The sequence below is a fragment of the Crotalus tigris genome, unplaced genomic scaffold (genome assembly GCF_016545835.1).
Source record: "Crotalus tigris isolate CLP2741 ecotype Arizona unplaced genomic scaffold, ASM1654583v1 scf7180000018762.419966263:882430, whole genome shotgun sequence".
NCBI classification, from domain to species: Eukaryota; Metazoa; Chordata; class Lepidosauria; order Squamata; family Viperidae; genus Crotalus; species Crotalus tigris.
Genome location: NW_024097187.1, coordinates 807,922 through 835,646, shown reverse-complemented (window position 1 = coordinate 835,646; position 27,725 = coordinate 807,922). Strand labels below are relative to the sequence as shown.

The 27,725-nt window shown below is 42.4% G+C and overlaps 1 protein-coding gene across 3 annotated transcripts in view; it reads left to right on the top strand.

The window, feature by feature from the left end:
- The window catches only part of LOC120313700 (G protein-activated inward rectifier potassium channel 1-like), a 38,687-nt gene extending 12,305 nt beyond the window's left edge, over positions 1-26,382 (top strand). Inside the window, exons 2-5 of one of the 3 annotated variants that reach the window (XM_039355869.1) lie at positions 2,136-2,352; positions 20,569-20,901; positions 23,275-23,337; positions 25,954-26,382. In XM_039355869.1, coding sequence (XP_039211803.1) covers positions 2,136-2,352; positions 20,569-20,901; positions 23,275-23,337; positions 25,954-25,967 — 627 coding nt within the window. In that variant the 3' untranslated portion in view covers positions 25,968-26,382. Of the gene's footprint in view, positions 1-2,135; positions 2,353-20,568; positions 21,193-23,274; positions 25,573-25,953 lie in introns of those variants that run through there. The other 2 variants (XM_039355868.1, XM_039355867.1) reach the window with 2 other exon arrangements.
- Positions 26,383-27,725: the final 1,343 nt, after the last annotated feature.

Sequence of the window (27,725 nt, the reverse complement as noted above, 5' to 3'; positions counted from 1 at the left end):
GGGAAGAGCCCAGCAGAACTCCACTGGGGTCGCCGCCTCACCAAACTGGACAGGTTGCACCCAGACCGGGCGGCTTCACAGGTGTCACAACCACGGGCATCTAGGAGACTTCAGGTGGGCGATCCGGTCTGGGCAAGGAACTATAGGCCTGGACATCTCTGAGTCACAGCAAGGTATGCAAGGTCTCTGGGCCACTGTCATATGAAGTAGCCTTGGATGATGGATGAGTTATTCGCAGACACATAGATCAACTGCGCTGGAGGCTTAACAGCCACGTTTCCGCTCCTGGCTCTGCTCTGGAGGGGAGGAGGACCATAATATGCATTCTGGGCCACAGGTTCCCTGGCCTAACAATGTCCCACAAGCTGCTGAGAAGGCTACTGAGGCTGTTTGGGGGTCATCCCAAGGTTCAACAAGTGCACCAAACAGGAATTCCCCAGAAAGGGGGTCACCCTGCACATCAGTTATTGCTCCAGACAGGGAGTTGCACCGGGGGTATCCACATAATCCAAATACTTCAGATAGTGCTCCAGACAGGGAGTCATACCGGTGGATACCCCCATCAGGGGCACTCTCACAGTTCAGCTATTGCTCCAAAAAGGAAGTCTGTAGCAAAGGGGGTTGCCATGGAGGCAGCCCCTGACTCTGGCATCTCTGGCACATTCACGGGGCTAAGGAGTACTGGGGCACTTCCGCAGGCCACTCCAACTGCTCGCCTTGGGCTTGAGGGACAGTGTTCCCAAGAGGAGTCCATTGTGGACTTGGGGACTTCTACCCCCCCCCCCAAGGTACACTGGCTTGGACTCAGAGGGTCCAGCCAGTCAGCAGCTGGGTGGGTCACTGGGTATTTGGGGCATCAAATTCCTGGCCTGCCTAGCCTGGCAGGCGAACAGGTAGGCCAGGCACACTCACCGGCCATTAGAAGGTCACAGCGGGCCAAATGCCCACCCAAACATCTGGGAGATTATGTGAGGTTTCTGTCAATATGAAGGGAACCTTGCTAGTCTGTAGCAGGATGTTGGATAACACTCAGCACAGAGTGTCATATACTATTATGATCTTGGGCATTTTGTTTAGTTAAATAATCCTTTGTCAAAGTATTTTCCCTGTGTGCAGGCCAGTGTAACTTCATTCTCCCTGTCCTTTTGAACAATGTACCTGTGTGTCCATCTAAGGTGTGTTTTATCTAGGGGGGAGGGGTGTTGTATCCTGAGCCTGCTGGAGTAGTGAGCAGGCTCAGAAGGTCCTGGGCAAACCAAAAGCTGCCTGGGACCAGACTGGTTGGCGCCAGCCTTGTGCGCTTGCGCAAGGTGCGAAAACAGCCGGTTCCTATTGGTTAACACTGTCTGGATTCAGGGCCTGCGTGCCTTTTATTGCTTGCTTGGTTGTAGGAGAAGAGTAATAAAGAGCTTGTTTGTTCATCATGTGTCTTCGTCAATTGCCAATGAATGGAATACACAAAACTGGGAGTGATTGGAGGACAAAGAAGGGCCGCCCTAGTACAGTACCTGCTGGCTGGACACTCTAAAGCAGAGGCCCCCAACCTTTTAGACACCAGGGACCAGTTCCGTGGAGAGAGGTTTTTCCGCGGACTGGAGGGTGCATGGTTTTGTGTGCTGCTTGCATCTCATGGATGGGGCTTTGCTTGTTTGTGCGGCCCAGTTGCTGGCATGCCGCAGCCCAGTACCAGTCCATGGACCGGGGTTGGGGACCCCTGATCTAAAGGATGACACCAGGATGATCATGGCAGATCTGAAGGAGGTGATGCAAGACTGAGGAGCATGGAGAGTGCTGATCCATAGAGTGGCCGAATATTGGACAGGACTGAATGACTAACGATGACGATGCTGTGCCCTACCACTTGTGCTTGGAGGAATGGGTCGTGTCCTTCATGGAGAATATGATCCAAACTGCTAAGTAAACTGTGGAAGGGGGCTGAGTTTAAATCTGTCCCAATAAACTCCATTTTGCCATTGAGTTTCACCTTAAAATCTCTCTCAGGTTAATTTTTATCAAACTTCTGTAGTCTGCAAAGTGCTTTGAATATTACTGAAAAGAGTTCTCTTCCTTTTGCTGCTGTAAAATTAGTTCTTAATTTGCTGAGATTATTTCTTTTTTATTCAATTTATCTTTAGTCACGACAGACACCAGAAGGTGAATTCTTGCCACTAGACCAATGCGAGCTTGATGTTGGATTTGGAACTGGGGCCGACCAACTGTTCCTCGTTTCTCCTCTAACCATCTGTCATGAAATCAGTGATAAGAGTCCTTTTTTTGCCCTCTCACAAAGATCCCTAAGGAGCGAGCAGTTTGAAATTGTCGTAATCCTTGAAGGCATTGTTGAAACCACGGGTAAGTGATACAATCAGGTGCCTATCAGTGTAAACTTAATATTGGGGTATTATTTCCAAGCATATTGCATTTTCTATTTATGATACCTTGTAAGTAAATGCAAGGTTATTGTAGATATGGAAAGAGGGAGACAAATGTAATGCTATGTGAGAATGAGAGACAGCAGGAAGAATGCAAACTAGATAACTGTCATGCAAAAGGTATATTTTTAGGCTGCCACAGAAGTGTTTCAGAAGAGATTCCCCCTAGTTTTCTGGGAAGTAAAAGTAAAGGAGGAAAGAAATATTTTCAGACTTGCAAGTTTCTTTAAATGTAATCTTACAATAATGGTAGAGTTAGTATTCATAGTTGTGCTTCTTGTTTGGACTACCTCAAAGGGTAGTCCACTTTACAATCATTTGTGTGTTAGAGCAGAGGTGAAATAGGAACTAGATTCTTAGCATTTCTTAAACTCAAATCTGATGCACATCCCAAATAATTAATTTGTCAAGTGGGGAAATATATAAGAAACATTCTTATTTCTTTTTTATTCTTACTATTTATTATTACATAGCTCAGTGGCTAAGTGAACATATGGACATCTAGCCCAAGGCTATTCACATTATGGAAATCTGCAAATGCCAGGTCAGCCCTGATAGCAAATCATAGTTAAGAGTCTTGGGTAGACCTTAAAGTTTGATTAATTAAATAAATCACAGTTCAGTTTAGTGTAGAGAACTATTATGTGAATACAATTTATAAATTCTATCTACGAGCTAGTTAAGATTCTTCATTTGGATTCTAACATGCTTGGAAATCAGCCTTTGATCTTGGAAACTGTTTAGCATTATCTGTGACTATGATGATTTTTTCAGTATTGAAAAAGAAAACTATTGCCACCTGCCCCCAAACAGTATTTTTATATGGAAGCTTTCACAAGCTTTAAGACATGTCCTGTATTAGAAGTACATTCATCTTAGTATTGAATTCTGGCTCAAATTTATCTCTCTTCCTCCCCCTCCCCCATACAGCAAGATGGAATATTTTGCTGATGAATAATTTCTCAATTATAAGATAGGGAATTCTAAGAGAAGAGAATTTGTACCTCAAGATTAAACTGTGAGATGCTTGGTATTCTTTGAGCTTGGTGGCTTTCTTGCAGACATTTCATTACCAAACTAGGTAACATCATCAGTGATGATGTTGCCTTGTTTGGTAATGAAATGTCTGCATGAAAACCACGAAGCTCAGAGAGCACCAAGGACACCACAATTGTAAAGTAGCTGGACAAATGAATAAGAAAGAATTTAACGCCTTATTAAACCTTTAAACCAGCTACACTTGGAAGAAGCTGCTTCATTGTGCATAATACTTTGATCAGCCCTAAGTATTTTTGATGCCAGCTGCCTGCTGTCCGGTATTGAGTCCCCCCCCCCCCGTCTGTTCAGTCTTTAAAGATAAGTGGGATATGCAACCAATTCATTTGCAATGAGCGAGTGAAATACTTTAAAAGAGTCAAAAAGGTGATCATGTCTATGCAATGAACTCACCCCCTCTTTTAAATGCCTTATGACAGGGATCTTCAAAATTGGCCTTTAGGACTCGTGGACTTCAACTTCCAGAATTCCTCAGTCAGGCATGCTGAATGAGGAATTCTGGGAGTTGAAGTTCAAAAGTCATAAAAGGGCCAAGTTTGAAGATCCCTGCCTTATGACAAATGCAGGTCATGGATGCCCCTTCCCCACTTATCCTATACTCACCATTTAAGAATAGTGGAGAACCTCTGTTCTTTGTGCTGAGTTCCAAGACTCAAATAACAAATACAGTTGTTACAGAAAGTTAGTTATGTGATCTGTAGCAAGGCCATTCTGATTTAGTGGCACATATTTAATGAAGCAACATTAGAAGTATGGAGATGCTTTTTAAGTTCTGACATATTTACCATTGTTAAAATAGAGGGGACCTCTTGCCTTTGAAGGTAAGAAGAGGAAGAAACTCTCCTCCCACTGGGTTGTAAATTATTCCAGGGCTTAATCTGAGCCAGCTGTCTCCAGCTGCAGTACCTGCCTTCAAATTCTGCAAAATCTGTGCAGGAATTATACTCTTTGGAATGGCTCCTGTTAAAAGATAGAGTACCTCTAAAAGGGGGGAGGGTAGACACAGAAAAGTTCCTTTGCTGATTACTGTACATTCCCATTTTTTTTTTACTTATTACTCTCTTGGAAGCAAAACTGCTGGGAAAAGATTGCCTTTTCTATTATTGCATATTTTTGTCCTTGCTGGAGGACAAGATGGTCCCCTGTGAGAAATTGTTCCTGGCAGCTGATGATTCAATGAGAACCTTCATTAACCTGGTGCCCTCCAGATGGGTAGAAGGTCCATCACTCCTGTAATTCTTCTAAACCAGATATTTTAGCCAGCTGCCTAGAAAGTAAGCAACTGGAAAAAGATATTGAGACTCTAGAAAGAGATCGGACAACCATATGTCTGAAATGGTATAGGGTTTCCTGCTTGAGCAGAGCCCACATAGAGGGGATCAGGGTGGGGAAAGGCATTGGGAACTACTAGTGGTTCTTGATTAGCATGTTAGCATTTCCAGGATTTTATGCTGGGTTATTATCATCTTCCAATTGTAACCTCATGATTACAATCATTTTTTGTTTTCAGATGCTTTCTTAGTGAACTTTGTCCTTAATGATAAAGAAGGGCAAGATAGAATAGCTACTCAATACTTTTCAATTGAATCTTAACTTGGAAGATAAATAGGTCTTGGTTAGGTGTGGGTTGAACTTTGCTCTATGTACAGCTTGCTAATATACCATATTCTTCTTCAGGAGTAGTGAATCTATCAAGGAAATAGGGCAAATTCAAACAAAACCACAGTTTGCCCGACACAAGGCACACGCTTAATTCTCCCCCCTCAGTCTTCAGAAACACAATCATGATTGTGTGACTTAGAATTGGGCATAAAGTTTCATTCAGGAGTTCTTATAATTTATATATCATATTTTATTTATCATATTTTGAAACTGCCCATTTCCCTCAGTGACTCTGGGCAATAAAATTATTAATTTAAATATTGAATATAAAAGTATAATAAAATATAAATGTATTTCAGCTGTTCTGGGATTTTCAACAATTCTTTATTGCAGCCTTTAGGTCAAAAAGATTTCTGAGATGTTTTACACATTCCTAAAAAGAGAGAAGCCAAACACAGTAGATTTAACTTTGCCTAAAATGCTCTTTGCCCTAAATTCTGGGGAGGCAGATGTTGCCCTCCAGATGTTTTGTATCAATTCCCATCAGCCCCATTCAACATGCCCAGTAGCAAGGAATTCTAGGATTTGTCAGAAGGAAATGCAGAGCAAGAACAGGAAATTATGACTGCAGGTAGTTCACAACTTACAATCATTCATTCTGTTACCATTCAAAGTTACAACAGCATTTGAAAAAGTGACTTATGACCAGATTTCTCACTTTAGGACCGTTGCAGCATCTCCATGATGACATGATCAAAACTCGTCCGCTTGGCAAAGGATATGTATTTACGATGGTTGCAGCATCCTGGGGTCATGTGATCACCATTTGTAACTTTCCCAGTTAGCTTTTGACGAGCAAAGTCAATGGGGGAAACTGGATTCACTTAATGACCACATGATTCATTTAACAAGTGCAGCAATTAACAACTGGCAAAAAGGTAAAATGGGGCAAAATTCACTTAACAAATACCTTTCTTAGCAATGGAAATTTTGGGTTCAATTGTGGTCATAGGTCAGCGACTACCTATAGTTGAACATCATAAACTTTTGTGGCTCTTGAAATTGTTGTTCCAAAACTATGCTAATTCTCATAGGGCCAGGCCAAAAAAAAAAAAAAAGAACAAATCAGGGTGTACCACAAACAAAGGCCAGATATAAACAAGCCAACCCATTCAAAAGAGGAAGCTAAGTAGGCCATTGGCTAAGGTAGAATGAAAAACTAGTCAGAGGAACCTCCTTTTAGAAAAAGTAGATAATTTTTCAACATGGATAGTCCTTGACAAGATTGTTCACTTAGTAACTGTTTCAAGTTACAACACTCCCCCTCCAAAGGTACTTACAAATTAGTTCCAATGTTCAAATGGCTGGGTATTGCACACACACTACTCACAGTCACATGAACATCTTGGGTGCTTGGCAACCAGCCTGCATTTACAGCTATTTGTAGGTAGTCATTTTACCACAATGTATGATGTTTCTGCCAAAAAGCAGTATCTACTACTGCTTTTAGCAAAAATGTTTATAGTGAATAATAGGTTTGCTTAAGGACTGTGATATTCACTTAACGATCACCACAAAAAAGGTTATAAAATCAGGTCAGTTATGTGGGTGATTCGCTTTATCACTGTTATGATTTACAACCATAATTAGCAGGCTCCATTGCAGTCATAAGCTAAGGACCACCTGTAACTTTAGTTCTACAGTTCTTTTGGTATTGCCTTCCTACTTTCTTTAGTAAGTATTACTTATTCTCATGTTGGGAGGAATTCCCCCGTTTGGCTCTTCCAGCCGGGATTCTCCTTGACGGCGTAGCGCGGAAGAAATAGATTGTGAAGCCAGCTACTGGAAAGAGAGATTTAATCATGGAGATCAAGGTTGAGTGACAATGAATTCCCGGCTAGCTAGACAGAATGGTCTTCAAACATGAGTTTTTCCAAACTTGTCACTTTTGATTGGTGAGTTCAAATCTGTCTTCCCTGATTTGCTGGTCAGTGACTATTGTTGAGCAAATTTCCTTCCTAATCCTGCCTAAAAGGTGTTAATTACTTTATTGTCGTGTATTTGTTAATCCTAATTGCTGCTAGCCAGTTCTCCATTCAGTGTGTGTTAAGTATTTGCCATCCAGCCTCAGGCTGCTGCTGAACCAGGTTAGTTCCTATTGGTTTTTTTCCCTATGTTTGCCCGGTCATTCCCTCGTTGGGGTGGGGAGGGGGTGTCAAGCTCTTATCAATTCCCCCATTTTGGGCTATCACTGGTGTACCAGTGATTAGCCCAACTGGTTCATATATACGGTAGCGTGATCAATTTGGCACATCATGAGAGAGGTTTTCTTGCTCTGTTCTTTGCCTCTGATGGGAGTCATGCAGATCTTTAGGCACTTTAATTCTAAAGGAATTGATTGGCATAGGCAACAAAGGAGGGCTCCACCTACTATGACTGTGATTACGCTAGCAATGAGAATTTTCAACCAATGGAAGTCTGGTAACCATGAGAAGAGCCAGGAAAGGTTCCAGGATGATTGGTTGTGTCCAATGTTCTGTGCTAGTTCTTTTAAATGTTTGATATCTTGTTCAATTAGCCCAGATTGGTCAGATAGATTGAAACAGCAGAGCCCACGGAATTCTTCACAGCCATGATTGTGCCTTAATAATAAGTAGTCAATAGCTGCTCTATTCTCGAGGGTTGCTTCTCTGACTTGCCTTAATTCTTTGTTCAAGGCATCTAGAGCATGGGAGGTGGTGTTTAGACTTTTGGCTAGGGTACATGCCAGGCTGTTTATATTCCTTGAGTTCCGTGCTGCAAGTCCTGGCACTCCCACTAGAGAGACAGCTAATGCAATATATTCAGCTTTGGTGAAGAGGGAGGCCTTTGAGTCACAGTCAGGAGGTAACGTGTGGAAGCTTCTCCTTTGCCGCCTTTGCAGGGAGGGCATTAGCATGGTTAGTCACCCTAACATGCAAGGACCCCCTGTGGAGTTTGCTGGCAGGTAGGAATAAGCTTTTAAGCCACACAGCAGAAACCATCCTGTAGGAAGTTTCACATAGCCGTATGAGAAGATGATGGCCCTGATGTTGTTGCAAGCCAGTTCAGTGTTAGTGAGGTTGTAGCAGCTGGAGACCTTAGGCATGTGGCATCCGGTCAGTGTGAAGCAAGTAGCTGCTTGAGTTACAGTTGCCACTTGCAATATATGCATGCTGCTATCTTTTATGTTTGTACTGGTCCCCCAATCAAAAATATTGTAGTATGAGGCTGTCAGTGGGTGCCCTCTTAACTTAGTGTCATTAGTGATGGCTTTTGGTGCTATTGCTACTCCCGTCAGGCATGTGGTTAAGATGTGTTTTACTGATCTACGCCCAGCAAGGCAAAAATCTGTGGTGTTTAGCACTTCCCTTGCTAAATACTCCCATACATGCCCCTTTTCTGGAAATAATTTTGGTTCCATGAACCCAGAGGTACATTTCAAATACAAAAATACAATACAAATAGTATACAGGATTTTAACAAAGATGAACTTAATTCCCTCCCCCATTTGTTTCAGTTTCAAAAAGTGTTTTTAGTGTCCACTCTTCAGTTTCTGGGTTCTTTCCAAGCCTCAGGGGTGGAACCTTTGGTGTTGCCTCAGGTATAATGCTGTGGTCTATGACTGCTAGTTTGATGTGCGTCCAGTGGATCCAGGCATTCCTTTCAGCTATTTTGATTGCTGTCTGGGTGGTTAGCAGCCATTCCACTTTGGTTGTAGTGATGACTTGCGGCTGTATGATTTTATCCAAATCCAGTCCCCTGGTTCAAAACGATGTAGGTTTTCTTCTAATGGTAAGGTCTGTGTCAGGGCACTTTGCTTCCACAGTTCTCTGAGCCCCTGGTGTAGTGCTGTAAGATAGGATGATAAGACTACCTCCCCTTTTTCTAAACAGAGGGACTGAGGGTCTAGGCCTTTGAGTGTGTCAGGTGGTCGACCAAACAATAATTCGAAGGGAGAGATGCCTATGTCTCGCCTTGGCCAGGTTCTAAGGTGGAACAAGGCTATGGGTGGTGCTTGGGGCCAGGGAAGGCGGGTCTCCTGACAGAGTTTGCCTAGGAGAGTCTTTAATTCTCTATTCTGTCTCTCTACCCCCCCCCTCGAGGACCTGGGGTGTCCTGGTGTGTGTAGGTCTTGTTTAATGCCCAACACTTGGAGGACATGTGTGATTACCTGCAACACAAAGTGTGTGCCCCTGTCCATGTCTAAAATACTTGGGACTCCAAACCTGGGCACAAGTTCTTTTAATAGGTGCCTTGCGGTCTCCAGGGCAGTGGCATGGCGGCATGGGTATGCCTCCACCCAGTGGGTGAGCTGGTATCTGCAGACTAGCACATATTGGTAACCATTGTTCTTAGGGAGCCGAATGTAATCTAGCTGGAGTTTTTCAAAGGGGCGTTGGGCCCATGGTCTCCCCCCTGTGTGCGTTGCCTTTCTTGAGGAAGCATTGTTTGCTTAGCATATTTGGCATGTCTTGGCTATCCGAGTGGCTTCACTGTAGACCCCTGGGGCATACCACACTCTCCTTATGGCATCTACTATTGCCTGTGTCCCACAGTGTCCTTTAGAGTGTAACTGCTGACAGATTAGCTGTAGCAGACATCTGGGGGCTATGGGTCTCCCATCCGGGACCCACCAAAATCCTTCTCTATATATTGCCTCGCATTTCTCTTCCCACGTTTTTATTTCCCCAGGTTCTAACAGATCTTGGTATTGTACTTCTGGTCCTAATTGTAATGTAGGGAGAGTAGTGAATGCTTTCAGGGGGTGAGTGGCAGCCCACTTAGCTGTGACGTCAGCAAATTGGTTTCCTTTTGTGACCCTAGAATCATCCTTTTGGTGTGCTCTACAGTGGATGATTGCTAGGGATGAGGGTAGTCGGATAGCTTTCAATAGGTCAGATATGAGGTCCGCATGAGCAATCGGCTGGCCATTGGATGTTAAAAAACCCCTCTGTTTCCAGAGAGCACCGGTCGCATGGCAGACTCCAAAAGCGTATCTAGAATCTGTATATATATTGGCCTTTTTTAATGCAATAAGCTTGGCCGCTTGAGCGCTGTAGCATGGAGGAAAGGGGGAAGCCCAGACTGACTCATGCAGGGAGACAACTGCAGCTCCTGTTACACGGGTCCCATCAAGAAGGTAGGAGGAGCCGTCAGTAAACAATTCTAGGTCTGTGTTCAGAAGGGGATCATCTGTTAAGTCAGGACGTGGTAGTTCAGCGTCTTGGACTAGGTGTAAGTAGTCATGTAATACTTTGTCTGCTAGATTAATGGGCAATAATGTTGCCGGGTTGAGCGTGTTGCAGCGTTCAAAGGTAAAGTTTTCCAAAGTGAATAGTTCTGCTTCGTATTGGGACAGGCATTGTTGGGTGAATGCCTGAGTCTGCAACTTTAAGAGTATTGCAAATACATCGTGGGGAACTCTTAAAATAAGGGGGTGTCCTAAAACCAGGTTCTTTGATTGTTTAACTAGTTCTACGGTAGCAGCTACGGCTCTTAGGCACGGAACTGCTCCTCTGGCTACAGGATCTAATTGGACAGAGTAGTAGGCTACCGGTCTGAGTGTTGGGCCGAATCTCTGTGCCAACACCCTTGAACCACCTTTATATTTGTGGACAAAAAGGAAAAAAAGCTTTCTGTAATTAGGGAGACCCAGAGCTGGGACTGAGGCCAGGGTTTGCTTTATTTTTTTGAGGCTATTCGCCAATTCCTTCATCCATTCAGTAGGATCTGGTTGATCCTTTGCGATTAATTGGATAAAAGGTTTCGCCAATTCCCCGAAAGCTGGAATCCACGGGCAGCAAAATCCCAAGACCCCTAATAGGGCACGGACTTGGCATTTTGTTTGCAGATGTTTCATTCTTAGGATGGTCTTGACTCTCCCGGGTGCTAATTTTCTAATCCCAGGGGCAATAATATACCCTAAGTAAGACACCTCCTTTTTTAGGTATTGTAGCTTAAAAGGTGATGCTTTATGCCCCTTTTCTCCTAAACATTTCAACAGGTGGTAGACATCTGCCCTACAATTTTCCTCAGTTTCAGAAGCTAATAGTAGATCATCCATGTATTGGATTAGAGTGGATTTGCATGGTAGGAGAATGGAAGCAAGGTCTTCCTTTAATATTTGTGAAAATAGAGTGGGGGACTCCATGTAGCCCTGTGGCAGTCGAGTCCAGGCATATTGTTGCTTGTCCCACGTGAAGGCAAAGAGGTAGTGTGATGCAGGGTCCACAGGAATACTAAAGAAGGCTGCACAGAGATCACCTACTGTAAAATGGGTGGCTGATGCCGGCATGTCTGTGACTATGGTAGCTGGGTTCGGCACTATTGGTGCTCTTGGTACCACGTGACTCTTCACAGTTCTCATATCATGTACAAAGCAATAAGTAGGGTTCCCTTCACTGTCTAATTTGGATTTTCGAACTGGAAAAATTGGGGTGTTGCAAGGGAAAGTGCATTTACGCAGCACCCCTTGCTTTAGGTATGCTGTTATCAGCTTTATCGCTTCCGGCTGTAGTTTGTACTGGGGGATGCATGGTGGTGGTCCTGCTTTCACTTGGATTGTAACCGAGGTAGCTGCTTTCAGCAATCCTATTTTGGCAGGATCCCACCCCCACAGAGAGGCCGGTAAGCTTCTGAGATCTATAGGCAGCTGGACCTCCTTTCCAGTTGAACATACCATAGTAAAATGTGCCAGTGGTCGGCCTGCGCCGTCACTGCCGCTTGCCAGCTACACCTCGGCCTGCGCGGGGGTGGCACCACACATGCGCAGCTCTCCCGGGCCGAGGCGGTTGCTAGGCGATGGCCATGCAGTGCAAAGGAAGGTGTTTGGTGTGTTGTTGGTGCCGGGTGTAACAGCTGTATAGGGGTATGAGCAAAACAAAGCTGTAGCACGTGCAATATGCTAATATGCTGTGTTGTGACAGTGTGATTGGTGTGATGTGGTCACAAGGTGCATATAAACCCACCTTCTGGTAACACAATAAAAGGGATGCTTCGGCTTTGTTCGGGGCTCCCATCCCGAGGAAACCACGTGTTCGTGTCTGTTCTTCTACACTCATGGGAGACCCACTGGGCGCGTGAAAACCCACATGCTCCAGCCACAGGAGAGGAGGCGGAGCGTGCACGCCTCCTCCTGCCCTGCCTGCAGAGAAATACAAGTAGTCCTCGACTTACGACCACATGGTTGGGGGTCGCGGCATTAGGAAGGTTGAGAACCACTGCTCTACCTTTAAGTTGTTTGTAAATTCAACTGGAATAAGTTTTCCCCCCACCCCCATTACATTATCCTTGGCCCCAGGCACTATTGAATCTTTAAAAGGTGCCGTAGTGATAAGAGAGGAGGTGGCTCCGGTGTCAATAAGACATTCATACACCTTTCCCCCTATAGTTATCGTTAAAAGGGGTTCTCCATCGGGGCCGTCCTTTAAGGGAATAGCTAGCCCATGAAACGTGCTTTCTAGTCAAGATAGGTCGCACTCCTGTTGCTCCCATCAGGGCAAATTTTGGTCCCTTTTCTCATTCTGATGATGGATGGTTCCCCTTGGAAAGGGAGGTCTTGGTTGGCGATGTTGCTTCCAGGTATCCCTGTTCCGACCCTCCCTGCAATATCTACTAATATGTCCCTCCTTCCCACAATGGAAGCAATGCCAGCAGAAAGTTTTTTCTTCGAACTCGCATCGCTGGCATTTTATTCTTCCTGGGGTGGGTTTGTGGTGCCTTCTCCCATTATCCCTATTTATCATTACAAAACCTTGCAAGTCCTCCCTCCTTTCCGTTCTATGCCTCTTTTTTCTCTCTCTCTCTCTCTCGTTCTGCTTCCTTCCTTTCTTTCTCTTCTTCTGCTAATTTTTCCCTCTGGTAAAATACGAAGTTTGTGATCCTGCGCAACTCCAAGATGTCTAAGGTCAACCAGTTAGAGACTATCTTATGGAAATGCCCCCGGATATCGTTCGCAGATTGATTAACAAAAGCGGCAGCAAGAATGTTTTTGTGTTTCTGGCAGCCTATATCTAAATGAGCGAACTTGGTTCCGGCTTCCAAGAGACGGACCCAGAAGGCATCTGGGGTTTCCTTGTCCCTCTGCATTGTCTTTTGGAATTCAGCCCAATTGAGGGGCTTTTTCCCTATTTCCTGGAGGGCTTCCATTAAATTAATTTTTGCCCTTGTATAGTCATCCCAGTGGTTCTGATTGTTATAATCCCAAACTGGGTGGTCGAGAGGCCAGGCAACCCTAGCAGGGGCTACTTGCCCAGGCGCATTTATTATAGAATGCCTGGCTATCTCTTCTGTTTTTTCAAAAAGTTTCATCAGCTCATCTTTGGTTAAAAACACATGTAGTAGTTGGGTCATGTCTGCCCAAGATGGATTGTGGGTATCCACAATAGATTTTATAGTTTCTATGATCGACTGGGGGTCCACTCGGAAGGTGGGAGTGCCCTTCTTCCAAAAAACCAAGTCAGATGGGGAAAAGGGAGTGTGGCCCCTCAGTTGCCCGGGTATGGGCCTGTTCAATAGGGGGGCCATGAAGGTTGGTTCAGGGTAATCTAAGGGGAGCTGGGGTTTTAAGTCAACTTGAATCGGGTTTTTCTGTCTGGACAGTTCAGCCCAGCAGTACCAGTAGGGTAGTTGGGTCGGTTCTATCCTTGATCTAAGCGCTTTTAGTGTTTTGAGTTCAAGAGTGCCACCTTCGGGCCAAATTTGTCTTCTGCACTCATCTTTAAGCAAAGCTCATATTTTGCATAATTCCTTTAACCATTTCTTTTTCATACCGGCCTGGACAGGTAGCTGATTCCTGTCTCAGGCTTCAAGCAAGCTCTTTACTGGGGAACCTATCTCAACCCTTGAATTGGAACCTCCCATGTTCTCCTTACTTCTATAATGGGGGGGGGGTTCCTCTAATGCTATCGGGCACTACACACCGGAAGCCTCCTTGTGAGACTTCCTCCTTCCGCCACGGTTTTGTGGGTCCAAAAAGGGGACTCACTGAGCACTCTGGATCCCTCTCAGAGTACGTGGGCTCTTGGAGGGATCTGCCATGTTTTCAGACCAAAAAGGGGTCTGTAGAGACACTTCTGGCTTCTCCTCAGAAGGTACCAGTTACTTTCCAACCGGCCGGCTTCACCACCACTGTTTTGCAGACTTCGAATGTCCATGCGGACCTCTGCTTGCTTTCAGAGGTAAATTGGGCTATTGCCTAAATACTTGCTGACAGAAGGGGTCCTGACTTACCCAAAATAGAATCCTCTCCCTCTTTCTCTGCCCGATCGGTTCTCCTCTTTCACCAGAAGGTCTCATGCTCTGATGCCCCCCCTTGCTTTCCCGAATTCCGCCGGTCACAACTCCAGTGGAGCTAGCAGCAGGCCGGGGTGCTGTTAGAGGACATACAGAGGGAGTGAGCTCCAGCTGGCTCTCAGAGGAGGGTGCCCCATACGCACATTCATACACTCTTCCTTTCGTTTCCCAGACCCTTTAACTTAATAAATTTAAATTTGGTGGCACTTACCCTCTTTCCAGGTAGCTGTTTGAGCACAAGACTCAAAAACTCCCTTTAATACCCGTTGCTGACTGGGCAGGGTCCGTGGAGGCTTCCCCACGGAACAAAATGTCCACTGCCAGCTGGGTGATGGCTCTTCCAGGCCCGGTCCGGTGGCTGGGTGAGCTGGAAGTCCCTTCGTGGTCGCAAGATAATTGTTGGGAGGAATTTCCCCGTTCAGCTCTTCCAGCCGGGATTCTCCTTGACGGCATAGCGCGGAAGAAATAAATCATGAAGCCAGCTACCGGAAAGAGAGATTTAATCATGGAGATCAAAGATGAGTGACAATTCAGCATGAATCCCCAACTAGCTAGACAGAATGGTCTTCAAACATGAGTTTTTATACCCTTTCGTGGTTTCCAAACTTGTCATTTTTGATTGGTGAGTTCGAATCTGTTTTCCTTGATTTGCTGGTCAGTGACTATTGTTGGGCAAATTTCCTTCCTAATCCTGCCTAAAAGGTGTTAATTACTTTATTGTTGTGTATTTGTTAATTGTAATTGCTGCTAGCCAGTTCTCCATTCAGTGTGTGTTAAGTGTTTGCCATCCAGCCTTAGGCTGCTGCTGAATCAGGTTAGTTCGTATTGGTTTTTTTCCCTGTGTTTGCCCGGTCATTCCCTCGTTAGGGTGGGGAGGGGTGTCCAGCTCTTATCACTCAGTTCTTGGGTTGTCTTGTGAGTTTATCAGTTTGATTCTAGCTGTTTCCAGTCAAGAGATGGTAAAAGCCCTTGGACACCATTGTCTCCTACTGCCAACTCTGAACAGGCATTGGAGCCGTACTCTGCTTGGAACAAAATATTGAGATAAAGGGTTTTGTTACCCAGGAGATTAAAAGGGTTTTTTAATCACTTCTCTGAATATATTCTGTATCCATTTGTGTATTTTATCCTCAGGACCTCCTAAGCACATAAGATTCTTTAACAAGCGTAGTGAAACATATCTAAATAAATTGAGCTAAGTCAACAACTACTAAGAGATTGTTCATCAGCAAATGGAGCCACAGGTTGTTTCTTACCTTTGCAGAAACTAGACTTGATGGATGAATGGTACAAACATAGCACTTGCCCTCCCCACTCCTAGATTGCCATATGGCGTTCTCCTGACCTTTCTATGGGTTAGATATTAGTTATGCTTTAGCTCTTCCGAAACAAATAGGACTAAAACCACTTTTTTCAATGTGGCAACATCCAGAATTCCTAGCCAATGTGTGTACACTCTGAGAATTCTGGGAGTTGCAGTTCTAGACCATTTTGGGAATGGGAAAGGCTGAACTGAACCAGAACTGACACAGAAACTGATTGGCAGGGGTTAAAGTACTGTACTAGAAAACAGGAACTGTACGTTCTAGGCCTCCTTTAGGCATATGTAATGGCATGTGGGAATGACTTTAAGAGAAAGATGGAAGAGCCACATCCAAGGCAATTGTCATCTAAGAGGTTGTACTTTCGAACTTACAAGATTCTATTAATGTAAACTTAGTAAAATTAAGGCTAGCATTTCTGGGTATGTTTCTTGTTTGGACTATCTCACAATACTGACATCAATCTTGTAAGTCTGAAAGTACATCTTTTACTCTCATCATTGCAGTCCAAAAAACTAGGGAAGGTCCCTTCTAAGAGATGCTTCCATTCCATTTGTCTGATCATTGTCTAATCTGCAACTCTTCCCCCTGACTCCCAAGGTCATTTCCATATGCCATTACAGCATAAAAACTGGCTGGGTGACTTTGGGCCAGGCAATTCTCCCTTAGCCCAACCCATCTGTAATGGTGTGACCTTGGGAAATGGGGAAGAGTTACCACCAAAGGAATGAAAAGTAAGAGGCAGAAAGAATGTGGACCCAGCAAACATCCCAGAAGGAACCCCTTTCTAGTTTTTGGGGCTGTAAAGATGATCAAGGAAAAAGGTACTTTTAGATTTGAAAAATTATAATAATGCAGCCTTATAATAAAAGTAGAATTAGTTCATCTGGGTGTACTTTCTTTCTGGATTATTTCTTTGGGTTGTTGTGGGAAAAAGAGGAGGTGGAGCATTATGTACACTCCCTTGAATTATACAAAATAAAGGTGGGATATAGCAAAGAACTTCATTTATAATAATAATAAATTATTATTATTAGGCAGGAAACCCTATACCATTTCAGACAAATGGCTGTCCAGTCTCTTCTTAAAAACTTCCAGTGTTGGAACATTTACCGCTTCTGGAGGCAGGTTGTTCCACTGGTTAATTGTTCTAACTGTCAGGAAGTTTCTCTTTAGTTCTAGGTTGCTTCTCTCCTTGATTAGTTTCCATCTGTTGCTTCTTGTCCTGCCTTCAGGCGCTTTGGAAAATAGCTTGACACCCTCTTCTTTGTGGCAGCCCCTGAGATATTGGAACACTGCTATCATTTCCCCCCTTGTCCTTCTCTTCGTTAAACTAGACATACCCAATTCCAGCAGCCATTCCTCATATGGTTTAGCCTCCAATTTAGATTATCTTCATGATTATTCTTTTGCAGAGGTTTGTGGTGAGTTTGCCACCAGTGATGTTTGGAAAGGATTTGCCAATGCTATAATTTAAGAAGGTGTATGGAACAGAGAAGGAAGTTTACAATCCAGCTATCAGAGCAGTCAGTACACTTCCATTATTTGTAACATAGATTTCTAGTCCTTAAGGCTGTTGAGATCCGCCTAAAAATGTGTGACAATCTCAATGTACGATAATAATAAAATCTGCAGCTGTGTTAGAAGTGTAGAATAGTTTAGTTTTTCTCTTTTTTTTTCTTTTTATTATTTTTTTTATTTTCTTTCTTTTCTTCTTTTTCTCTTTCTGTTTTTTTTTATATATAATAGAGTTAATGTATTTAACAATTTGCTCACTGGATATAATCATATTTGTTTGTGGTTTATTTGAGTTTATAAGCTTTTTCTACTAAGTTTTAGTTAACTCTGTATCTAGCTCTGGGAAGAATGGGGGAGGGTTTTGGGGAGGGTTGGGAGGGATTGGGAAAGGGGTTTTTATTGTAAAATTGTAAAAAATAATAATAATAAAAAAATCTGCAGCTGTGCAGCGTGTCTTTCTGCACATAGCACAGTCCTTTGCTGCTTCTCTTCCTTACAATTGACAGAGTAGAACACATTATGCAATAATTGCGTTAAAAAACTCCTTATAAATGGTTAAAAAATAAAAGAACCTGTGATGAAAAATAGAACCGCTATACACTATATTATGCAAAATAAGGGAAGATGCTACAATGTTTAATTTGCATAATTTGTACAGATTGCCTGGTTTAACTTTTCTTGGCTGAGAGTCTAGATGGCCCTTGTGTATAATTATTATTTATTTGGTTATTTTAAATTTAGAATACATGAAGCTCAGGGGATGCACTAACTGCAAAGACTGCTCGGCATTGAACAACTGATACTAATAAAACTTATCTCCTTCCCATCCAAAGAGAATCATGGAAGAAATGAAAGGGCTCGCATACCTTTGTGACCTGGTGTAATCCTTCATGGCTGGATCCAAAGGGAAATTGTATTGATGTGTGTGGGTTGCCCTCAACTGCTAAATGTGTATAGATAGTCCTCGACTTAGAACAGTTCATTTAGTGACCATTCAAAATTACAATGGCACTGAAAAAAGTGACTTTCAACCATTTTTCACACTTACAATCACTGCAGCATCCCCATGTTCATGTGATCAAAATTCAGACATGACTCCTATTTATGACGGTTGCAGTGTCCCAGAGTCACGTGATCCTCTTTTGCGACCTTCTGACAAGCAAAGTCGACGGGGAAGCCAGATTCACAACAACCAGGTGTTAGTAACTTAACAACTGCAATGATTCACTTAACAACTGTGACAAGAAAGGGCATAAAATGGGGCAAAACCCATTTAATAAACATCTCACTTAGTCACATAAATTTTGGGCTCAATTGTGGTCGTAAGCTGAGGACTACCAGTAGTTATAAACAAATTGTATGTTGTTTGAACAGAGCCCCAAACTGCTCTCACAGAATCATGGCATATATTCCTTAATCTGCCTTCATAGTTACTTGTTAAACTGTGAATTTGAACAGCCTAAGACGTATTAATAGCTACTTCTTTTTAGAAAAAGAATTCCAGTGTTAATCTCCTGTAGTGCAATGATTATGTTCAAATAACAGAAGCAAGTACAGCTTTTCCTTACTTCCATCCAAACCAAATGCATTTCCTGGCCAGATTATGGTTGCACAAAGCTATGTCTTCTCTAGGTAGCACAGAGGGAGTCCAATTCCAGGTCAGTCAGGAAAAGGCCTATTTAGAGCCTAATCAAACCCCGCAGCAGTCAACCTAACGAGGGGGGGAGGGGGGCATGGGACAATACAGCAAAACTGCCAGAATGGCTAGATTAGCAGCATGCAACATTTTTGGGGCTGCGGGCAACACAGTTGTGTGCCTGGGCCTCCACACTAGAAAAATCATATCTGGTGCTCGGACAAAAATGACATTTCATCTCATTTCAACTTGCTTAATTATGTTCAGTTGGCACATGTTCTTCTTCAGTAATTTATTTAATGATTTTCCCCTTCTGTCGCATTAAAACTTTATTTTTTTTTTCCCCAGAAAATATGTCTTTCAAACTGGAAGGACATCTTAGATTCAGCAAAAAAAAAAAAAAAAAAAGAGTAACTGAGGCAGATTAATGTGTTTGTTTTCTGCCTGATTGCCTTTGAAACAGGCAATCAAACTCATGGTTGTCCACCCAGTTTTAGGTTAAATCAGTACAATTTAATAACAATTTGATGGGGTCCCTTGCTCAAGGCTTTTGGGGGTTGTACGTTGCATGAGCCACATCCAGCTAAACAGGCTATGTCACATCCAAGCAGAGCAGCAGGAAAGAACAAAACGAAGAAGGAGCTCCAGGCAGAGTCCTTTGTAACAAATGCAATGGGTTTTCCTTTTCCCAAGAATTCGAATAGTCTTAAAAATAATTTCCCAAGACTTTACATTATTTCTGGCCAAAGCAAACTGCAACACCCCTTTTAATTTTTTAGATGTGGCTCCCTTGGCACTAGAAAACCACATTCATGTTATCTTCTGTAATGTCAGAGGAGAGGAAAAAAGGAATGCTTGAACATGCCACACATACATGCAAGTCAGTTCTCTGTGCAGATGTAGGAAATCACAAACTTGAGGGTTTTTTTTTTTTTTAAAAAAAGGAGAATGGCTAAGTGGGACTGTGGTGTCCAAACCAATACATGAAATATTCTGACCCACACTTGTTGTGTGAACAACAATTTTGCAGGGAGTTAAGGAGGAAAAGTAGAAAGGAAAATAGTAGAACAGGTAGACAGAGGGGACCAGTGGCTCCAAAACTGAACACAAATTGCACTAGAGGAAGCAAATGCAGATTAGCAGTAGTGAGCCACAAATTTTTTACCCATTTTAAAGGAAAATATTTGGGAAGTGGTGGACTGAATTGGCTCCAGAAGCTGGCCAGGTGGGCCTTGTATGGAAGAGCTGTGGAAGTTTTTCTACCCAAGTTGTACTACCATTTCCACTCAGCACAGAATTTAGAAGGAAGTTCATATATTAAATATATCGGTTTAATTGCATTTAACATCTAGCCTGTTAGGTTTTTTATAATAATATTAATGTTTTAATTATAGAGGGATTTTTGTAATTACTGTTTTTGTTGTACACTGCTCAGAGTCACATTTTTTTGAGATGGGTAACATAAAAATATGATATATAAATATGTCCAAGTAGCCCCTACTTAGTTTGCATTTCCTGCTCCGTCCATGTTTAGGTGGACCCACAAGGATGGTTATATCTATTGCCACTGCTCTCCCTCCCTGAATTCAGGTCTTTTCTCCTAACAAAAATCCTTTGAAGAGCCAGACTGATTGGTAATGTAATTTACCAATCTAAATTTGATTCCTTCACTATTTTCTTTTCTTAGGAATGACTTGCCAAGCCAGAACCTCTTATACAGAAGATGAAGTCCTCTGGGGCCACAGGTTCCTCCCTGTGATGTCGCTGGAAGATGGCTTTTTCCGTGTGGATTATTCTCAGTTTCATGGCACTTTTGAAGTTTCAACTCCTCCCTATAGTGTGAAGGAGCAAGAAGAGAATTTGGCTCTCCCATCACCTCTGAACACCCCTACTGGGAGTCATAGGAGTCGACGGGAAAAGATCTCCTCTCTTGACTGTCTTGAATTTTTTGAAGAGAAAAGCAGCCATCTTCCCATCAAGTTTCAGAAGATTTGTTCTGGGAAGGGAGATATCCAGAGAGGTATTCCAAGCCTTTGCTCCACCAGTGTTGAGAAAGCTTGCAGCACGGGTGACCTCTTGAAAATCCAGCAGATCAGTTCTGTCTGCAACATGGAGGAGGAAGGTGAAAAGCTGAAGTTGGCAGCCTTCAAAACCAGATCAGAGCTCCTGGCTCGGTCCACTGGGAACCTTGAATTCCAGCAGAGACCTCAGCTCTTGCATACCCTGGGGGCAAGACTGGAGGATCATTTGCCTGCCAAGTTACGAAAAATGAATTCAGGTCTTTTCTCCTAAAGAGCAGACAGATAATCAGGTTGCATTTTAAACTTCTAAAATTTTCACAGTGTTGTTAGGAAGAAGATTCTGACAAAGCTGATCTGTGCTGCTACGCCAATTCAATTTCATAACTTTAGTTTAAAAACCAAAATTAATTCAGTCAAGAATAAATTGGTAATAAAGTGTGGGGTAGGAAGGAATATACAGTAGGTGAAAGGAGAAAACTATATTCTCTTAAATATAGATTATTTGTTTTGTTTTTCTTTTTAAGTTCTATCCTTTCTTCTTTTGAAGCATGCTTGTTTATTAATGTTCATTTGGGGATTTCCTCTTTGGAAAAGTGGACTGAAAACAGATATTATAAAGCAAAAATACTTCCATGTGTATTCTGGGTATTATTCTGTTTCCAGCTGAACAGCTGCACAAATTTTACACACATCAGGAACCAGGCAGAAGCATCTGCAGGGAGGCAGGTGAAAATATATATATAAAAATAGAGTGGGAAAAAAACATAAATGAAAATAGAGGTCCTTTCATCATGATGGTGCACTGTTGCTTTCATTGTTTTAACCAAAGGATTGGGTCCTGCAGACATTTCTGAAATCCAGGCATGTAGCAGGATTACTATTGGGCTTCAAAAATTTACATCTTTTTTTTTTTTAAAGAATCAGTGCTAAAAGCAAGGAACTCATAGCCTATGTTGGAAATTATCCTTAAAAAGCTGTCTCCCTGGGAGTCCACCTCTGTCATTTTTGATCCGCCTTCCCCAGCCCAGGTCTTTTCAGATATATTTGATAAGAATTCCCATGGGTCCGAGCCACAGTACAGACTTATTTCTGCAAAAACATCTTTTCAATATTGAGAACTTGACTTTCTTGCAGCAAAGATAATTATTGGGGTTATATAAAAAAAATAAGATTCCCCTAAGTTAAGTTTGAGTTCTGGTATTTTACCTGGAAATGTTACAGAATTGGGTATCTTGGGTGTTCCTGGAGTGAGTAAGATGAATTCTCCATTTACTGCTAAGCTGTATCTCCCTGCATCTCTTACTGTTAGCTGTGTTGACCAGTGGTGTTGGAATCAAAAAGTGAAGATAACAACTGCAACCATGTTTTTGAAGCCGCCATCTTGACTTCTTTGAAAACTGCCTCTTCCATGCACACCTCTGTTTCAGGATCATCTAAAAACACACATCTCTGCCCCATTTTTGTCTTAAAAGCTTTGAGGATCATCATCTGCTTGGTACTTTGGCCTGAATCTCCGGTCCTGATTGTTTTTCCTGTCCTCTTCCTTTACATACAGTAGCTGCCATTTCAGTTCATCCCTATTGTAGGAAATGAAGATTGGAAGTGGTCTTCAGACCTATGGACCTGAATGTAGTCAGGGTTGATTTAGCATCTGGATTTCACTAGGAATTACTAAGGCCCTCTGTGGACTTGGAGACCAACACATGACCTCTTGTTTGCGTCCCCTAGAAAAAGAGGCCATCAAAGAGAAGATAGCCATTTGAATTTGCAAGAAAGTTGGAATTGCCAGTGCCAAGAACTAAGGCTTTGTTGGAGCATTGTGAGAAATGGAATGGCTGCCTGCTGTTGCCAGATGAGCCTACTTAGGTGAAGGTTATCAATGCCTGCTCCATATACTTGGCTTAGATCTGCTTCAGATTTGAAGCTAACAAAAGACTTACTGTTTTCATTTTTTATTCCTGCCCAATAGGACAACAAGAACCAGTTTGGTGTAGTGGCTAAGGCTAGAAACCAAGAGACCGTGTGTTCTAGTCCCGCCTTAGGTACAAAGGCAGCTGGGTGACCTCGGGCCAGTTGGTCTCTTTGAGTCTCGGGAATGAGGCCATGGCATACCTCTTCTGAAATCTTGCTAAGAAAAATGCAGGGACTTGTTCAGACAGTCACCAAGAGTCCCAGCTCAGAGTAAAATCTGATTCCTCCACCTAAATATGTTCAATATAGATGAAACAGGCAGTGCCATGCCTCATGGTGGTCATTATAGCTAGGGATCAGACTTTTCCCATTTGCAACAATGTCAGCCTATCTGTTGGAGATTTCTTTTTCCTTTCTGATGTCTTATTTTCCTCACTTTTCCTTTTCCATCTTCCTAACAGTGTATGCAAGTTTCCACAGCTGGGGAATAAGCCAGTCTCCTCCGAGAGGCGCCCTTGAGATGGGTGAGATGAGATTCCTGTCGTTATTTTCATGAGTGTTCTGGAAGATGCTGAGCTGACAAAAGTTGGATTTGGGAATGACTGTATGAACTCTTTTTCCTGGGTGTGAAGTTTCTTCCTTTGGGAGATTCCTCATAATTTCAGCCTTTGAACTTTTCAGAGGTAATGGTCTGATTTGGGTGTTCAGGTTAAATTAGGAAAGTGTGGAGATTCTTTTGAAGGGGGTCTCAGTTCCTAGTGACTATGTGGAATCATCTTTGACCTCATGTGGAAGTGGTTTTCCTGTTGCTTCCAACTGGGATTTTTTGGACCTCCTAGTCTAGCCTTCCCGGTCTTGGGCATCCCTCATGATATTTCATCCAACGATGAACAAGTCTCTCCCTGCATAGCTTTTCTGAGATGAGCCAACATCAATTAGGAGCTGCCATCTGCTAAGGGCTAAGTGCATATAAACCTCAATAAAGGGTCAGGATTCCAGTGGTGAGGGGGCATAAGAATCACTCAACTTTATTTCATTCATCCAAAGGCAGACCTCTGAGTCTTGCTGATCATTCCGAATTAGGTAGCACCAGCCAAAGTCATCTCACAGAAAGATTTTCCTGTGATGGGAATTACATGGCAGACTCAGATAATGTCAAATAAAGTCAGTTTTTATCCTTTCCCAAAGGGGCAAATGATTTCCAAAAAGAGTGACCTTGTTTGTCTCAATCAGTGTAAAATAATTGATGTGGAATCCCAGGATGGCCATAGGGCAGTGTTTCTCAACCTTGACAATTTTAAGGCATGTGGACTCCAACTCCCAGAATTCTGGAAGTTGCAGTCCACATGCCTTAAAATTGTCAAGGTTGAGAAATACTGCCATAGGGGAAGAAATTGTTTCTTTTGGAACCCAGCCAGCAAAGGTTACAGAAAAAAAATGCAAAAATGCCTCCAGAACTTCTAATGTTAACTGATTTTAATTGTGTCAAAGTGGAAAAGTTACTACATGAATGAAATTGATCATACTATCTGTACTGAATTAATTTAATTTCCATTCAATTTAAATTCAATTTAAGCTCCACCCAGTCTGAGGCTCCTTTTTTCATATGCCACCCAAAAGAGAAGGGTGGTCTGAAAATACTTCTAAATTCTTGAAATAGAAGTGGATTTTCCATTTCCTCCATTCCATTATTCTATTCTATTCTATTCTATTCTATTCTATTCTATTCTATTCTATTCTATTCTATTCTATTCTCTATACTCTATACTCTACTTCTCTATACTCTATACTCTATACTTCTACTCTATTCTTCTTGCATTTAACTTTTCTATTCCATTACTACTAACAAAAAGGGAAATACTCTACTTGCAGAATTGCCATAGCTGCCATCCTATTTAGCCATTTAGTAGAATGAAAATGCTTGGGATTCAAAAAACCAAAAACAATTTCAGCCAGAGACCAAACAAAATCATAGGAAGTGAAGCAACAGGGAAGGAATTCTTCATCACAGACCACCAGAGAGGTCTCTGCAGCATTCCCTTGAGAAACATAACATTTGCCCTAAAGTGACTTTTATGTATGTACTTAAATAATTATCCCACCTAAGGGGCTGGTGCAAACCCATCTGGCAAGCTATAGAGTCAAGGGAGGATGTGAGCTTCGTCCACCTTGTTTCAAGGCAGGCCAGCTTCAACCCCTGCACCTGGTCACTGCATGTCTCTTCCATTCTCATGAAAATTGGTTGAGGTAGATGAGGAGGGGGAAATTTGGGTCCTAAATGCCCCTCATAAATCACTGGTAGATTGGGGGTGTGATTTTGCCTCTCCCAAAAGAAAATAAATGTCCATAACTAAGAACTTCCCCAATGTTATGCCCATCAGCTGGGTTAAGCTTATAAGTCTCACCATCTTTAGCCAGCAAACAAACTGCTGGGTTGATTGCAAATGATGGGAGCTGGTGGACTTTGAGAGTCCTTTTCTTGGATTAAGCTGGGTTATTTCATCAGAGGCACCATCTACAGGCCCTGGATCAGGTAAAAAGATCAAGATAAGTCTGTGTGTGTGTTTGAAGCCCAATCCTTTTCCTTGCAAAACAAGGAAAAGCAAGAGGATGTGGCAATTATACATTTAACTGACAGGCACGAGGCTAGCTTGAAGAAACAAGGGCATCCATAGGGACTCAAAAAGGTCAAGAGGGCAGCTGCATGGGGGAAAAAAACAAGACAGAGTTTTGATTGGGCAGCCGTGTCATCTTGATGAGTGTGTGTGTGTGTGTGTGTGTGTGTGTGTGTGAGAGAGAGAGAGAGAGAGAGAGAGAGAGAGAGAGAGAGAGAGAGAGAGTGTAAATCTAGCCTCAGAGACACAGATAGCTAGGGTGTGTGAAACCAGACCAATCAATAATAAGGGAGCTTTTCATTTGGATGGGAAGGAATAAAAATATAAATACTTGGATTCAGTGTCAATGACATGCAGAAAGGGCAGTCTGAAGCAATTTCATTTAGGCTTAAATATGTGCAAGAAATGTCCCTTCACAGGAACACTAATTTTAAGCTCCAACTGAGTTGTTTCAGACCCTCCTTTTTGGCTTTCCACCCTTGTTCTGCACTAAATTTTTCCAATTTTTGTTGCTCTTTTTTTCAGTATACAGTAAATGACTGCACCACTCCAAGCATTAAGGAAATGTGCCCTAATCAATCCATGTTTATGCCATTATAAAGTGTGTTTTTCTTCAGGTTGTTGTGTAGCTGTTGTATTTGGGGAACATTGTCGGGTGGAGAAGAGAAGGATACCAATTTATGCAAACCTGAGTATTTAAAGCTCCCCCTATGGTTCTCTTTCAAATGTACTGGAATTACAGTTATCTGAGGAATCACTGAACTGAAAAATAATCTCTTGAGGAAGAGATTATTATCTGGATGGAGTAAACTTTCCCTGAATTTGATTATACAAAATATTGAGATATTCTTCTATTCATACCTTGGCAGCTTTTCATCCATTTAGTTACCAGCCTGAAATTGCCCCATTTGTTCATTCGTTCTGTGTCTGTCTGTCTGTCTGTCTGTCTGTCTGTCTGTCTGTCTCTCTCTCTCTCTCTCTCTCTCTCTCTCTCTCTCTCTCTCTCTCTCTCTCTCTCTCTCTATCTCTTTGTCGCTCTCTCTGTGTGTGTAATACGACAAATTCCAGAGGGGTTGCAAGGCAAGTCTGTAACAGCAAAATAACACAGAGATTTGAGGCATGTAAAATAACAACAACAAAAACAGATTTATTGCAATTTGCCATCAAGGCTTTTGTCATAATAAATCTGTTGGTTTATGAGAGACCACAATGTTTTTTTTTGTTTATCCTTTTTCCCTCCCCCCCCCTCCTTTCCATGGATCCTCAGCAGCTAAAGTATCTGCTGCCAATCATGCACTTCTTGCACTGGTGATGTGCTTTTTATAAATGTGACAAGTCATGTATTATTAGTGTGAAATATTATTTAAAATTGCAATCAAAAGAAGAACAGAGAGAAAAAGAATAAAAAAAATCCCCCTAAAATAAATAGGGAAAAAAAAGATTTACAGACATGAGAAAATTAGTAAAAAGTTCCTTTTATGGTGGAAGGGGAAAGGAAGGAAGAAAATTAAAAACAGTTCCCCACCTGTAGGATTCTAGCAATCCATCTTGCCAAAATATTTTTTTCAAAAAAAATACTAAATAGCTGGTAAGGTGCGCCCTCTGGTGATAAAGTGTGAAATGACAGAAATTATATCTATATAATTTATATATATTATACAAAATATGATATCGGAATATTGCCAAAAGAATGTTTATCTTCAATATTCTGATGTTCTTTGCACATCAAAGCAAAGATAATGTCAGTTGGGAAACCTTTTTTCCTGTAGTGTTTGAGACAACTCTAAGGAAATTTTTGTCGTAGGCTAGGGGTAGGCAACCTTGGCTCTTTTATGACTCATGGACCTCAACTCCCAGAATTCCTGAGCCAGCCATGCTGAGGGGAAAGGGAGAGGTTTCCAAGGTGAGCCATGCTGGCTCAGGAATTCTGGGAGTTGAAGTCTATGAGTCATAAAAGAGCCAAGGTTGCCTACCCCTGGGCTATATCACTTATTTCCTCAAATAAGTCTGACTGTTCTCACCTCTATGGGGACTTTTCCCCTCCTGTTTTATTGTCTTCTGTACAGGTAGTCCTTGACTTATAATCACAATTGAGCCCAAAATTTCCATTGCTAAGCAAGACAATTGTTAAGTGAGATTTTCCCCATTTTATGACCTTTCTTGCCACAGTTGTTAAGTGAATCACAGCAGTTGTTAACATGGTTCGTAAGTGAATCTGGCCTTCCCATTGAATTTGCTTGTCCGAAGATGGCAAAAGGAGATCCCAGGACCACCAGGGACCCCTGCAGCCATCATAA